Source organism: Urocitellus parryii, chromosome 2 (assembly GCF_045843805.1).
Source record: "Urocitellus parryii isolate mUroPar1 chromosome 2, mUroPar1.hap1, whole genome shotgun sequence".
Classification (NCBI taxonomy): domain Eukaryota; kingdom Metazoa; phylum Chordata; class Mammalia; order Rodentia; family Sciuridae; genus Urocitellus; species Urocitellus parryii.
The window spans coordinates 28,507,743-28,521,778 of NC_135532.1; the positions used below are offsets into that span (position 1 = coordinate 28,507,743).

Sequence of the window (14,036 nt, forward strand, 5' to 3'; positions counted from 1 at the left end):
ATTTGAGATGCAATAGCTAAAGAGGCAGACAGGAAAGATGGAAAGAACTACAGTCTCCAAAGATATTGATGAATTAATGAATGAACTAACCCTGGCACCATCCTGTTTTCTGACTCATTATTGTCTGTATGTGAGATATGAATTTCCTAACATTCAAGCTATTTTGGGCTGAGGCTTCTCCTGGTTGCTGTAGACAGCATCTGGACACAGTAAGCAGAAGGTACTTCTAATGGTGTAGAGGTCCTGAGACCAAAGAAAAGTGCCTCCTATCTATCTGCATAGAACAAGACCACATGGTGGTACAAGTGATTGTTGATAGCCATTGTTTTTTTCAAAAAGTTTTCAACACGGGGATGACTAAAGATTTTTGTTTTTAATGTAATAAATGGAGATTGAAGAAACGGGTTGCTTCTGAGGGCATCCTCATCATTGTTGAAACTCAGATTCCCTTAGCTTCACTAGGAGCAAGACCCAAGAGGGTCTATGTCCTTCATTTACCTCTGTGTCTATCACTGTCAGGTGGGCAATCTGGGCAGTCACACAAGTTCTACTGTTGCTGTTATGAAATTCTCAATAATATATGAAGAAGGAATCACATATTTTCATTTTGTCCAGGGCCCCACAAATTACATAACACGTCCTGCTTTTATGTCTTCAAAGCCCAGCTCAAATATCCTCTCCAAAAAGGAAGCAATGATGGTCAGCAATGCAAAATTCATTTTATAAACATCTTTCTTGCCTGCACTCTCTCCCTCCACCTTAAGAAGAACGAAAGAATGAATAGTGCATAATGTTCCCTTCATCTAGTTTTTCTCTCTTCTCTTTTGTCTTCCACCTAAAAACCCAGCTTTGAGAAACCAAGGGCTGAGGGAACGATTTAAATCGATAGTCTCAGAGCAAGCATCCTTCGTTATATCTGAGATAGGCAAAGTGATGAACAGGCAGCGGATTAGAGGACCCTGGCACTGAGCATGAAGTGCCTTCCCAGCATAATTAGGCTTTTAAAACTTACTGCTCCATTAGAAGGAGCAGTTGGGCATGAGTGCTGCATTACAATTCAAATTTCATCTAAATAATATTAAATCTCCTTCTTGGCATCCTGTTTATGCTAATCCTTTCTGGGCTTAATGATGTTTATCAGGACTTCCATTTCCTCTTCTTTAGAAATTTGCTCAGCTAATGAAGAAAGGTTGGGTTTATTCAGAAAGGGAGAGATTCATAGGGAGAGTGTGCAGCGGGTTCCGATTTTGAGCACTGAGCTGACTTCATATTCATCAGGAACCGGTATAACCTATGCTTCTGTGCACTGTTGATTTAGGGCAGAAATAAAGGCGCAGACAACAAAGCGAGGCTCCTCTCACGCACTGCTATGTCTGAATACAAATGGTTCGTAATTGAAGGCTAAACTTCCTCATTTCATCTACAGCCATCTGCAAGGGCGCAAATGGATAAGCTATGCTTCATCATATATAAACTGCTCTGCAGTGGGGAGTGTGGGAGGTGAAATGCTGGCACTGTTTCAGGACTTTGTGGGGCTGGAATCAACTCTGTGATGAGTGCTTATGTTCCAGATGAACTCTGAGCTTGAGGGGAAGTGGTCCAGTTCCCTGCATGAATCCTCCTTCCCTCAGATCAAGGACAGAGCCTTAGGCAGGACTTGGATGGTGCTTCCTGCTCAAGCATGGCTTAGAAGAAGGATATTTGGAGACCTTCTGGTCTTTTATGGGTAGGGCTGAGATTTCAAGATCCCGTGCAGACACTGAATCTCTTCTCCAAGGAGGTGCTGCTGGCCTACAAGGGACATTCATCTAATGTTTCTCTTCTTCCTTTTTTCTCTTCATTCCCTGTCTTTTTGGATTCATTAATTTTTATTTGCTGTTAATTCTCTAAGACAGTCTTCCCCTTCTACTTGGATTTTTTTTTTTTTTGGTTCTTCTTCATTTCTCCAGTTTTCCTCAGTTTCCTTCTTAGACAACTTTCCTTTCCCACAGGGATCTGAAGGGTAACCTCTGCATGTTCCCCACAATGAGATGAGGAAGGAAACCCTGCCAGAATTAAGGTGGGAATTGACTGCAGCAAAAGTCCACCTGCCACCCTACAGATTCTTCCTGGTGACTGATAACAAGAGAAACACTGTGTTGGCTCAGTCTGATTACATTTAGAGTCAGTCTTTATGCCCTTGAAATGAATCTCTTTCCTACAAGGCTTTGTCTGTACAGTTTTACAACATGGAATTCTTCCAGACTTAAAAATTAGTTAGAAACTTGAGATGGACACTGGGGACAAGCCAGTGAGCAGAGCTGGAGGAGGGTTTGGTGTCCATTCTCCTCTCTGTTTATGACTTTCTTCTCTCCATGCAACTTTGCTTTGAAAGGGAGACTGGGTCAAATCATAGCAGTAATGCTGGTGATGCATATTATTCAAAATCTCCACTGGGCAGGAATTCCTAAATTTCTATTCCCATTCTATACTTAGGACCTGGTAGAGAGTAGAATAGTGGTATTATAATTTATTTATTTATACCCAACTTTGTTCAAGGAGGACTTTAACAAAATACAATAAAATATAGTCAAATTAAGAATAATAGAAAAATTACAGCAAGAGGAAAATAAAGATAGAAAATAGTAACTGAAACTAGGTATGAGGCTGATGTAGAAAATTCATTAAAAATTATCTATATTTACTACAGACAGAATATGCATTTGGCTCCAAGCTTCCTAGCAGTCAGTACAGAGAGGAAAACACACTCAATTGAATGATCCTTGTGTCTATAATATTAAAAACAGACAAATTATCCAGAAGCAGCACACTGTTTTCAAGAGCTGGATAGTGCCTTAGGAAAAAATTATTCCTCCTATTCTCAGATAAAGAACACAACAGGATGTAATGACCAAAATCGTCAACAAAATCTACAGACCAGATTCATCAATGAGTTGCACAGGACCAACTCTTAAAGTGTCCCCTAATGCTGGAGATGGAGCCACCCCAAAGTTCACAAGGGAAAAGCAATTCTAACAGTACAGTAGAATGCAGTGGTTAAACACGGGAGTTAAACTCTGGAGTTACACAGATTTACAAGCAGGTGTTGGCTCCGTGATGGAGGCTGGGGTATTAACTACCTAGGGTAGATCTAGGATTAAATGAAGCAGTGAAAGTAGAACTTGCCGGACAGTCAAGAAAGGTTACTGTTATTCAATTTATGGCATAGATGGACTGTATTTCCTTTGGGCATTCCTGAACCAACAACTGTTTTTTCTTAATATATTTTCTTCTGATAAGTAATAGCTGGCCATACTTTTGGAGCAAAATATTCTCTTTCATAGCATCTTATTTTTAAGCACTTTGTTGCCCTTATTTTTCAGAAATAAGAGGCTTGTTATTAAATTCATTTCACAAAACCAAAACATCATCATTGCAACAACAGCAGCCACTCCACCTTCTACAATGACATCCAAATATGCAAAAATATATATCTATATATCCTCTAGATTAGACATGCGAAAGATTGAAGAGCATAATGTCTCTAGTTAAATCAAAGATGATTTCAAATGACAAAGTTACTCCTACTTTGCTCCACCAAAATCTAGTATTTAATTTATTCAGAAATCATCTTGCCTGTATGTGTGCTTTCAGTTTTGGTTCTCTACAAGAATCAGTGCCAAGATCTTTGAACTCATGTAACTCAGCTCATTTGTGTCAACTGAGCCATGGTCAAGGGCAAAACAATAAAAGTTCTGAATAATCTAAGGTTGGTACATATTCTCTGCATGCCATTAAAAAGTGTGGTGAACAAAGATGGTTACTTTGTTGCCTGCAAATACATCCACTACTCAAGGTTGCAATTTATGAAGCAGAGACATGACTTTTATTTTGGACAGAATGTTTAAGAAACCAATGGGTGTTAATTTGGAGAAGCAAAGGCTTTGCTTTGTAAATTACAGGATGGATTTCACTCTGGGCTTAATCACAGTCCACCATTATTATGGTCCTCAAATAGTCTCAGAGGCAGAAAATAATCTCTAAATATTTTGTATAACAAAAGCTTTAATCAACTCTTTTAGATGAAAGGATATTTGATTTAGATCGTACTGTTTTCATATTTTTTATCACTTTTTACTTGTACATTTTAAAAAGATGTAAATAAATCTGTCTTTGGCTTAAGGTTTCCTGGTCATATGCTGCTTCAAAAAATTAATAAAGGGAGTTACAAAAACCAATTTATTTTTTTTACAAAAATAATATGAGAGGGATAAAAGCATGCTGTGAAATCAGTGGTGGCATTGAGACTATAATTAAAAAGCAAATGCAAACTGGGCACAGTGGTACATACTTGTAATCCTAGCCACTCAAGAGGCTGAGGCAGGAGGAATGCAAGTTCAAGGTCAGCTTTAGCAATTTAGTAAGACCCTCAGAAACTTAGCAAGATCCTCTCTCATAAAAAGTAAAAAGGATTGGGGATGTAGCTCAGTGGTAAAATGCTCCTGGTTCAATCCCCAGTACCAAAAAAAAAAAAAAAAAAAAAAAAAAAAAGGAAAAACAAACAAAAAAAGAAATGCAGGACATAGCTTACCTTTCAGTTTCTTGGGAATGTAAATTAGACATCAGAGGTACAAATATTAACATTAACTTTCTGCAGTCACTTCAAGGTGTCACCCCAGAAGTCATGAGGAAACATCCTCACATAGCTTGGTAGGGATTGAGCCTAGTCAAATTAAATTTTAGCGTGTAAAGATTGTAATGCCTTTTAGGTTTGGTGGGGCAGATCTTGCCTGGGAGTGAACAGATCTAACTCAGTCTGGCATTCCATCAATCCAAGTCCAAATCTAGGTTTACAGCCATACCTGATCAAGGCAGTTGCTACGAAGATATCTTAGTGCTTGCTGAATGCTCTGAGGCAGAGGTTGTCCCGTTCTTTGGACGTGGACTATGAGAGGAACACCAAAGACAGCCTTGTCTTTGTAATCAGGAACTTTCATCCTCTTCATGAACTTTGGAACTGACCTAGAATTCACAGAAACCAGGTCATGCAAGCCCCCTGGGGCACATCGTGGGGAGAGGCTGTGGAAGCAAGAGAAAGGAAGCCAAGCTCTTGTTGGAATACCCGAGAGACACAGGGAGAATTCAACATTCTTTCTCTATTAATCACATTGCATGGCAATACTACGTGTGGCCCTTGCCTATGTTATGTCTACTAGACAGCATGAGTCATGTTTGCAGAATGTATTTGTAGCTTTGTTTTCAAGTCAAATGGACAGTTTTCCAATTGAATTGTTATTGCCACATCTCTCAAGTGATGAACACTTAAAAGTCCCCAATAGAATAAAATTAAACACATGTAAAAATTCCAACAGGAACAAGAAATCTGGTTGGGGTTGCAGGAAAAAAGAGAGGAGAGAAGATAAACCACATTTTTTGTTTGTTTGTTTGTTTGTTTATGTTCTTAGTTTTCTGGAGCCAGTTGCATTTTTTAAAGGAATTTTAATACATAAGCATATATTAATTTGACCCTGCAATTTATAAACTTCTAAAATATTTTTTTTTATAAAAGCACCATGGATTCATCTACATACATAATATATAACATAGGGACAAAAACTGACACATTTTCAAATTCACCAAATCATCTACAATAGATCTATATACAAGTTCCAACATATGATTTAAAGTCAATTCCTTAATTACAAAGGTTCACTGGATATTCTCATTTTAATTTTCAAATGAAATAAAAGCATAAATGTATTTGAAGAATCAAATGCACTTTGAGTCAATCAATGTTCTAAGTAGTGAGTTCTGCATTGGGTGAGAAAGTACAAGTGACACATGTTTCTCTGCAGACTGCCAGAATTATTTTATAGTCAGTTTATTTTTAATTCCTCTGTTCACAATTAATCACCCTTTACTTGTCTCTTTTTTCTGTCTTGGAGTCTGACTGCCTTCCCTGGAAACCAACTGAGAGCTACAAATAAAGCAATGCTTCCTGCAGGCTACATCACACCCGAGGAGCTGTGCCTGCCCAGAAGGCGGACAGGGAGACAGAACTCCGTGCATTACTTCAAGGACAGCGCCAGGACAGGCAGTGAATGGATTCTTCAGACATCAGAATGCAAACACTGAAGTTTTTGCAATCGCATACTTAGCTGTGAGCGAACAATCCCACTGTGAACGTGCTACGCACCATGTCCAGCCATGCTTGTTGGACATGGAGTACTTCTCCATGATGGCTGTGAGGCGGAGCAGTGAGAAGCGCTGGAGCAGGTTCAGTTGGCCGGCTGTCTGACTGCTGATGTGGGGTGACGCCGGGGATGGCTGGGGCTGGTGTGAGAGCTGGAAACTGTTCCATCGGAGTCGCCTTGAGCAGAAAGACCATCAGAGAAGCCAGTCACAAAGTGGACTCAGTACTGGGAAACACAGGAAATCCCTCATCTATAAGCAGCTAATCAAAACCTTTTCTGAGCCAAGAAAATCACAGAACAAATGTAATCGACAACACAAATGTATAGAATTGAGATAAAAAAATTGTTTTTTTCCAAGTTGGAAAAATTATCAGTTTTGTTATGAGGTTTAAATAAATGATTCAATAATTTTTGTTTATTCCCAAATTCATTCCCCAAATATTGAGAACTTGAGACTTGCGTGCGTGTGTGTGTGTGTGTGTGTGTGTGTGTAAGAGAGTGACAGAGACTTAAAGACACAGAAAAAGGAAAAGACAGAAATGGAAACAGAAATATGGAGACAGAGACATAGAAGGAGGGTGAGCAGAGAAGGAGTGCTCTCAGACATTTGGGGGCTGTAGACCACTTCATGCTTCCTTCTGGGCCTCTTTGTCTAACTCCTGGACAATGTTGAGATGGAGACTGAAAGTGACAGGCTCAGATGACAACATATCAATGAGCCTTAAGACTAAGCACTGTTTCAACCAGAGCCAGCCACACACACAGTGATAGTGATTCTACTAGTTAGACCCTCCCAGGGCCATTTTTTTAGGGTATTTTTGAAATAATCTTTGTAAACCAGCTTTTACATGGTTTATAATCAGCATCTTAAAGCAAAACCAGTTTATGAGGCACCCACCTTAGATCTCAGATATTTCTCATGGGATTAAAGAGTTTAATTTTGGAAGTGGAAACATTTTAACTAACACTGGGAAGCATCTGTGCACAGGGACTGTGCCTCAGTTGTCTGTCATTTCCCATGTGGATGCCTAGAAAAGAGCTTTGCAAATAAGAAGCTCAAAATAATTTTTTTTTTAAAATAAAACTAAGATTGAAATAAAGGGTAAAGAGAAATAAATGTGTTTTGACATGGATTTGGTTACTGCATATGTACAAAAGATTCACTTCTGTTCAAATAATTCTAAGCCACATAAGAATGGTATCACCCAAGAATGGTAACAGGCTTTCTGTAGATTCTCTATATATTTATTAAAGCAAATAAACAAAGCATAACTCTTACAAAATGAATGAAACTCCATTTTATGAAACCATGCCACCTACCTGTTTGGCCTGGTCAGAGAAGCCCCTACACCAGAATCCCTCCTTTCTCTGACCCCAGGGGCCTCAGACTCATTCAGAGATGTTCCGTCTCTTTCTACATCACTGGGTGTTGTCCGACCTTCTGAGACAGAGTGGCCCTCAAAATCTAAGGTGATTTGATTAGGAGATGGCAAGGCAGGTAAACCAGGTTCCCCACCCAACGCGTCATGAGTTTGCAGTTCAGGCAAGACATTTTTCGACCAATCAGCCACTACTTCTTGGAGTCCATTGACTTGCTGCAGGATGTCATCCAAGATGAACAGGTCATCTTTCTCCAAGTCCAGCAGATCTCCTGTGCTGGCATACAGATGGGAGCTGGGGACGTTGTCATAGATACTGACTCGGCTTGCTCTGTGGCAGGATGCCATGAGCCTGGGCTCCCTCCCGCCAGAGCCCTGCTGCCTGCCCAGGGAGATGCTCCCGGTCCTCCAGTTAACCCCATTGCTGTTATCTGTGGGTGACAGGCTTTCGATAGAAAGTGCCTTGGGGAATGTTCCTGGTTTATGATCCTTGGGAATATGCACCACCAAATTCTCTTGGGAGTGAAACCCATGAGTGTGGCTTTGGTCTTCTGTATCCCGCAGTGCTGTCCCTGCCAGCACATCCAGGTCCTCCAAGTACATGCCCCCACGCTTGTTGGCCTCCTGGTGGCATTTTCGTTCCTTCAGGCATGGCGTGCTCACCCCACTGCTGCTGTTTGAGGGGCTGCTCTCACCACTGGATTTACTGGAGCATGGAAGCCCTTTTCTGCAGGCGGCTGGGGGTGAGTTCTGGAGATCTCCATTTGGTATTTGGATGCATTGCATGGCCTTAAAGGACTCGGGCTCCTGTTGTAACACAGGTCCACTGATCACAAGGCCACCTGTCCGCCCTGGCCCCTTATGCTTCCCATGGACTCCCTTAGCTCGGAGTGTTTCCATGCGTTTCAAAATCGACTTGGCCCTGGCCCTGTTGGATTTCTCATTCTTGGGGTGCAAAGGGTGGTTGAGAGTGTCTCGGGGGGACTGTGGGAGGCCACTGCTGACTAGGGTGGCCTCCAGCATGACTGGGCTGTCAGCACAGTACTGGCCTGACTGACTGCGGCTGTCACTGCCGCCGCTGCTTTCACTGTGAATGGAGCAGACCTCGGGCTCACTCAGGTCTGTGAGGACGCTCTCACTGCTGGTTGTGTTTCTCATCATAGGGCCCATGGGTGACCCATTTCTGTCTCCCCCAGGGAATAGTGTGTGCAGGTCGTCCACACGAGACCACCTGCGGCTGGTTCTCTGGAAAGTCCATTTGTTGCTGATGCAAAGATCTTCCTCATCTGAGTCGTCACCCTGCAAAACATCAGGGAGGAGGCTCATTACAAGGAGCTTGCAGCAAGGCGACCTAGGCAGGCACAGCACTTCCACCTCCTTACCCCTCACTTTTGGCACTTATGCTGGGGTTCCTTGGCACCCCTGCTTGGCTCCTCCTCCACTTTCATTATAAATCCTCTTCCTCCCCAGAGGACCTCTTCTTCACTTGCCAAGTTTCCATTTTCATAGAATTTTTGCATCCTTCTTTCTTCTCTAACAATTTTTTTTCCTGACTGATTACAAAGAGGGTGTAATTACCATCTGACTAGACAGTCTAAATATAAAACACCTGCAGTCCTCTTTTTCACAAAAAAGCTCCACTCTGCTATAAAGGGTACTTGCTTCTTTTCCCATATCTCTTTGCTGAGTCCCAGGACCCTTATTCTTTAGGTAATTTCTTTGGAACCTCAATGTCAACAGATCTTAAAACTAACAATCCTTAACCACAGTCTCCCAAACTTGATTCTTATGGTATATTTCCTGTATAAATTAACAGCAAAATCATGTACTTAATTTCTTTGAGTAGAATTTTGGGAGTCAATGTGGAGAACACATTTGAACAGAGTTCAATCCAGCTGCTCTGCCTTCTGCAGGAATGCCTTTGGAGGGACATGCCCTCTAAGTTGTGGTCAGTCCCCAGGGCTTTGCAATGTCCTGCCTTCTGTATCTGACACACTGGCCTCACCTGTTTTTGCCTGAATCTGCAACACCTAAGAGATGACAGTCTTCATTCCCTGAGTGCAAAGATGATCTTATTTATCTTTGTATATCTTTGGGTCCAGCATGGACCTTGAGGGAGAGCATATAATTTACTTTCAAAATGAAGGGTCAGCTCCTGCTCCCTTTTCACCATGCACACCACCAAGACTCTATGTGGAAATGATTTTCAAATCTGTTACCTCTTTCATATCTTCACTCTCACTCCCTTGTCTAGGACCCTGACACCTCTCTCTAAATCTACTACAGTAAAAACCTGGCGAGAATTCTTGTCTCCAGCATGTTTCACAACTAAGTGGCTTTCCACAGTACACTCCAAATATGATGATGTATAATTTCCCAGAACAGAAGCCTTCAGCTTGACAGCATCCACTCTCAATTGTTACAGGGAAGGTCAACAAGAGCAGGACCTGTCTTTCTCTATTTTGCTTATATTTATATCCTTCCAAATCTCAAACCCATAAAATGCCCATAACTTTTTTTTTTTTAAATTACTTTGTCATCCAGTTCTAAGACCTGGTTCTGACCGGTAGTGGCATCGGTTAAGAGCTATGCAACAATGTACAACTTACTTACCCTCACTACAGTAAATTTCCATTATGTGTATAATCAAAAATAGGCTCTGCCTCATATGTTTGCTGAGAGAATTAAATTAGGTAATGATGGTCCCTTGATGTGAGTTATTTGTTTACTTGTCATTTTTTCCATGTTTCAATTGTTTCTATCTTTCAAAATCTAGATTCTATCTGGGTTGGACAAAATTCCAACATTCAAGAATAAGATGGAAGAAAGTACAAAGTCAAGGTACAAACAGGCATTCCAACTTTGTCTTCACAGTGGGGAACTTAGCTTTGATTTTTAAAGCTAAGTCGTAGGGAGCTTTGGTGAAAGAATTTTAGAAATTGTAATTGTACACATGGAAAAAAGGCAAGATTCTGGGACTATGACTCAACATAGGCTTTCCTTATGATACTTTCGACTTCCTCTTTTTCTGTGATTAATATCATAAAGACCAACGTCTGAGGGACGTTTATGTATAAAGCAATATGATAGCTGAAGGCTGAGCTGTTAGATTTTCAGATCACATTTCAAGAAGCTTGTAAGAAGAAGTTGATATTGAGTAAGTATTCTGAAAACATCCCTTCAACAAAGAGTTTTAGAAAAGGCAAAAGAAGGATCCACTTTTAGAGAAATATAGATATTTAAAAATAGAAACTATAATATTTAATTTTGGTTCCAAGGACTCTCTCAAGCCTGGTTACTGATGCTAGCAAACCACATACTAGTTGGATAAAGACTCCTTTATTTAGGTTAAGGAGAGATGCCAAGCTGGGCTCTGTGGACAGGGGCTAGAATGCACCCATGTCTGCTGGGCTTTAGGAGCTTATTCCACTAAATTTGGCCAAGAGGAAGACATTTACAACCCAACCGAGGCATGTGGAAAGTGGTAAATCCCTGAAAAAAGAGGCAAAGAGTTCAGGGAAATTCTGCAGTATTTAAGTTTTTTTTTTGAACCAAAGCAATAAAAAATAAAAACAAAACAAATAAAAAAGAAAATAAAGCACCCCTTCTCCTTTTGCTAAAGGAGAAGCATAAAATTATCATAGTATATCCCCAATGGCATAAAATTCTGAGTCTGTTTTTTCCACTAGTACAAGATCTTTTAAATTATTGACTGTGACATACAATAAGAGATTCATTTTCCACCACAACTCAGGGTATATATGTATATTACATTAAAGCAAAAAAAATGCTATAATAATTAGCCCTTTTGTTTGTACTCTCATATTTTATCCAGGTTGGACATCCTTAATCTAAAATTATAAAATTTGAAATGTTTTGTGTCTATATGATGTCACAAGTGGAAAATTCCACACCTGACCTCATGTGATAGGGTGCAGTCAAACCATAGGCACACTAAAAATATTGAATAAAACTGCCTACAGGCTAAGGTATATATGAAGCCTAGATAAATTTCATGTTTAGAATTTGATTCCATCCCTTAAGTATTTCATTATATATGTGCACATATTTCATAATGCTCCCAAATTAAAATCTGTATCCCTTCTGGTCCCAAACATTTTGGATAAGAGATACTCAACCTATAGTCTAGTTTGTTTCATTTTTTAAAACATTGTGGGTTTTTTTTTGTGACCCATTAAATTCATCTGCAGTGTGTTTTGCATGGCTTCTTGGTACATTGTCAGCTTCTTTTATACACTCGGGACCCAGAAGAGTGTTCAGGTGCATGGTAGCCTCCCAAATAGTATTTCTGGAAATATCTTATTTTTTAAGAAATTATCAGGTTTCATTTTGATTTGTTTTTTAGGTTACAAACAAACTGTTGTGATTATTTAGAAATGCTAAGTGCAGATTTCTGGGAGTTGGATGTGTTTATGAAGACTCTAACTATGTGGTATACAAGATCATGAACATACTATGGATACACAAAATATGAATTTCATTAAGATAATTGACAATAATATTGTCGTGACTGAGACAGCTAACTATGCTTGAAGCGGCTAGAGTGTTGTTAGTAAGTGGTTGAATAATTTCACGAAAGAGTGTGCTCAAAAGACTGAAAGCAATTGAGGAAGGGATCTCAGGAGGTATAACTCAAGGTTATGGGCATTTTAAGAATAAATTCATGAGTCAGAAGAACTCATGCTTTTAAAATGTAAAGATGACAAAATCCAAAATGCTCCAAAGTCTGAAACTTTAGATACCACAAGTAGAAAATTCTGTACCATAAAATTCTCTTCCATCTGTGTACAAAATTACTAAATATATTCCATAAATTACCTATAAGGTGTATAGGCCCCATCCCCAAAGTATCTCATTACATATATGCAAGTATTTCAAACTCTAAAAATATCCCCAATATACTTCTGATCCCCAGCATTTTGGAAGGGATATTTATCCTGTACGGAGATCTATAAATATCTTAACAGAATTGAAGAATGGTTTGTTGATAAGTGGAAACTGCATGAATAAATATAAAAATACTCCAACTTCAAAAATAAATTACTTAATTCAACTCCTCTTTCAATTAATAACCTTGAGCGCTTGAGCAGATTTAATCTTAATGTGGGTTAACCATGGAATATGGCTACCGAAGACACCAACCTTAGGATGTGTGATCAGAGCAAGGATCCAGAGTCTCAGGAGGTTAGAGTCCAGTGTGTCTTTTTTTCTTCTGCCATATAGGGGATTGAACCCAGGGGCTTTACCAATGAGCTGAATCTCCAGTCTATTTTTATTTTTATTTTGAGATAGGGTCTTGCTAAATTGCCAAGGCTGGCCTTGAATTTGCCATCCTCCTGCCTCAGTCTCCTGAATCACTGGGATTATAGTTATACGCCACTGTGCCAGGTAAGCCCACTGTATTCTCATTGGTCACATCAGTCAGGAACAATGGGCTTTTTCTAAATATTATATTTAGGGAGTACATTTCTAGAGAAGAACAATCAGGATGAGCAAGGATCTAGGAACCACTATGTTCTGTGAAGGATATCTAAAGAACTAACAGTGTTTGGTTTAGAAACAAGGAACTCTAGACAGTGCAACTCAAAGTGTGGTGGGGGTTGCCTGGGGCCCAAAACTTCCCAGTCATGTGAGATAGGCATAGAAATTGAGAGTAGGCATTAATTGACTGTCCCCATTTGACAAGGGCTTTGCTATCCAAGATCAAGATTGGTGGATCAGTCTTTTCACATAGGGTAGATTGGTTTTATCTACTACAACCCACAGTGCTTCATGTATAGGCTTGATTGTTCCACATAAAGATAATCTAAATTTACAACTTTATAATTACAAGACATGGCTAATGAGGAGGGTGTTAGATGGGACTTTGAAAGTATGGAATGACCTGTTTCATCAGAATAACAGGTGTTTGAAGGAAAACTCTCAGTTTTGAAACTGCTTTAAAATCTCAATTCCATTCTAGTCAGTGAACTCTGTAGGCGAGTTTCTGACTGGTATTAAAACAAAACAAAAAAGAAACATTTTAGATGTACATTATTCCTGTGATTAGGGTGGTTGTCCATTCTACCAAAATTATATAACAAACAAAAACTCACTGTCACATTAAAATTCTTATATATTCATGATTACAGTGATGGTTCGGAATGTGTAGACAAGTATTTAATATGAGGAATTTGTTGCCATCTCAATGTAAAATTTTTATTTACTTAAGATAGATGAATAACAAATTCTTCATATCATGCACATGTTCAATAAAAATATGAGGAGTTTTTGTCATTTTTTTCTATTTTCTGTTTCTTCTATTTGTTCTGCTCATATTCATTGGGGTGTAATTTTGTGTCTAATACTAAAACATTTAGTATTGCTAAAGCCTTACTAAAATATTGGTATTTTCCATAATTAAACATTTCATATTTCTAACTCATGTGCATTAAATTTTATAAAAGTATTGTGGCAGACAAGA

At 39.4% G+C, this 14,036-nt stretch overlaps 1 protein-coding gene across 3 annotated transcripts in view; it reads right to left on the reverse strand.

Annotated features, from left to right (window-relative positions):
- Stard13 (StAR related lipid transfer domain containing 13) overlaps positions 1 to 14,036 on the reverse strand; it is a 342,624-nt gene that overhangs the window by 17,370 nt on the left and 311,218 nt on the right. For all 3 annotated transcript variants that reach the window (XM_077795155.1, XM_077795154.1, XM_077795153.1), the window contains 3 exons: positions 7,494 to 8,851; positions 6,176 to 6,349; positions 4,842 to 5,001 (listed from right to left, as the gene is read on the reverse strand). In XM_077795155.1, the coding sequence (XP_077651281.1) occupies positions 4,842 to 5,001; positions 6,176 to 6,349; positions 7,494 to 8,851 (1,692 nt within the window). The remainder of the gene's footprint in view (positions 1 to 4,841; positions 5,002 to 6,175; positions 6,350 to 7,493; positions 8,852 to 14,036) is intronic.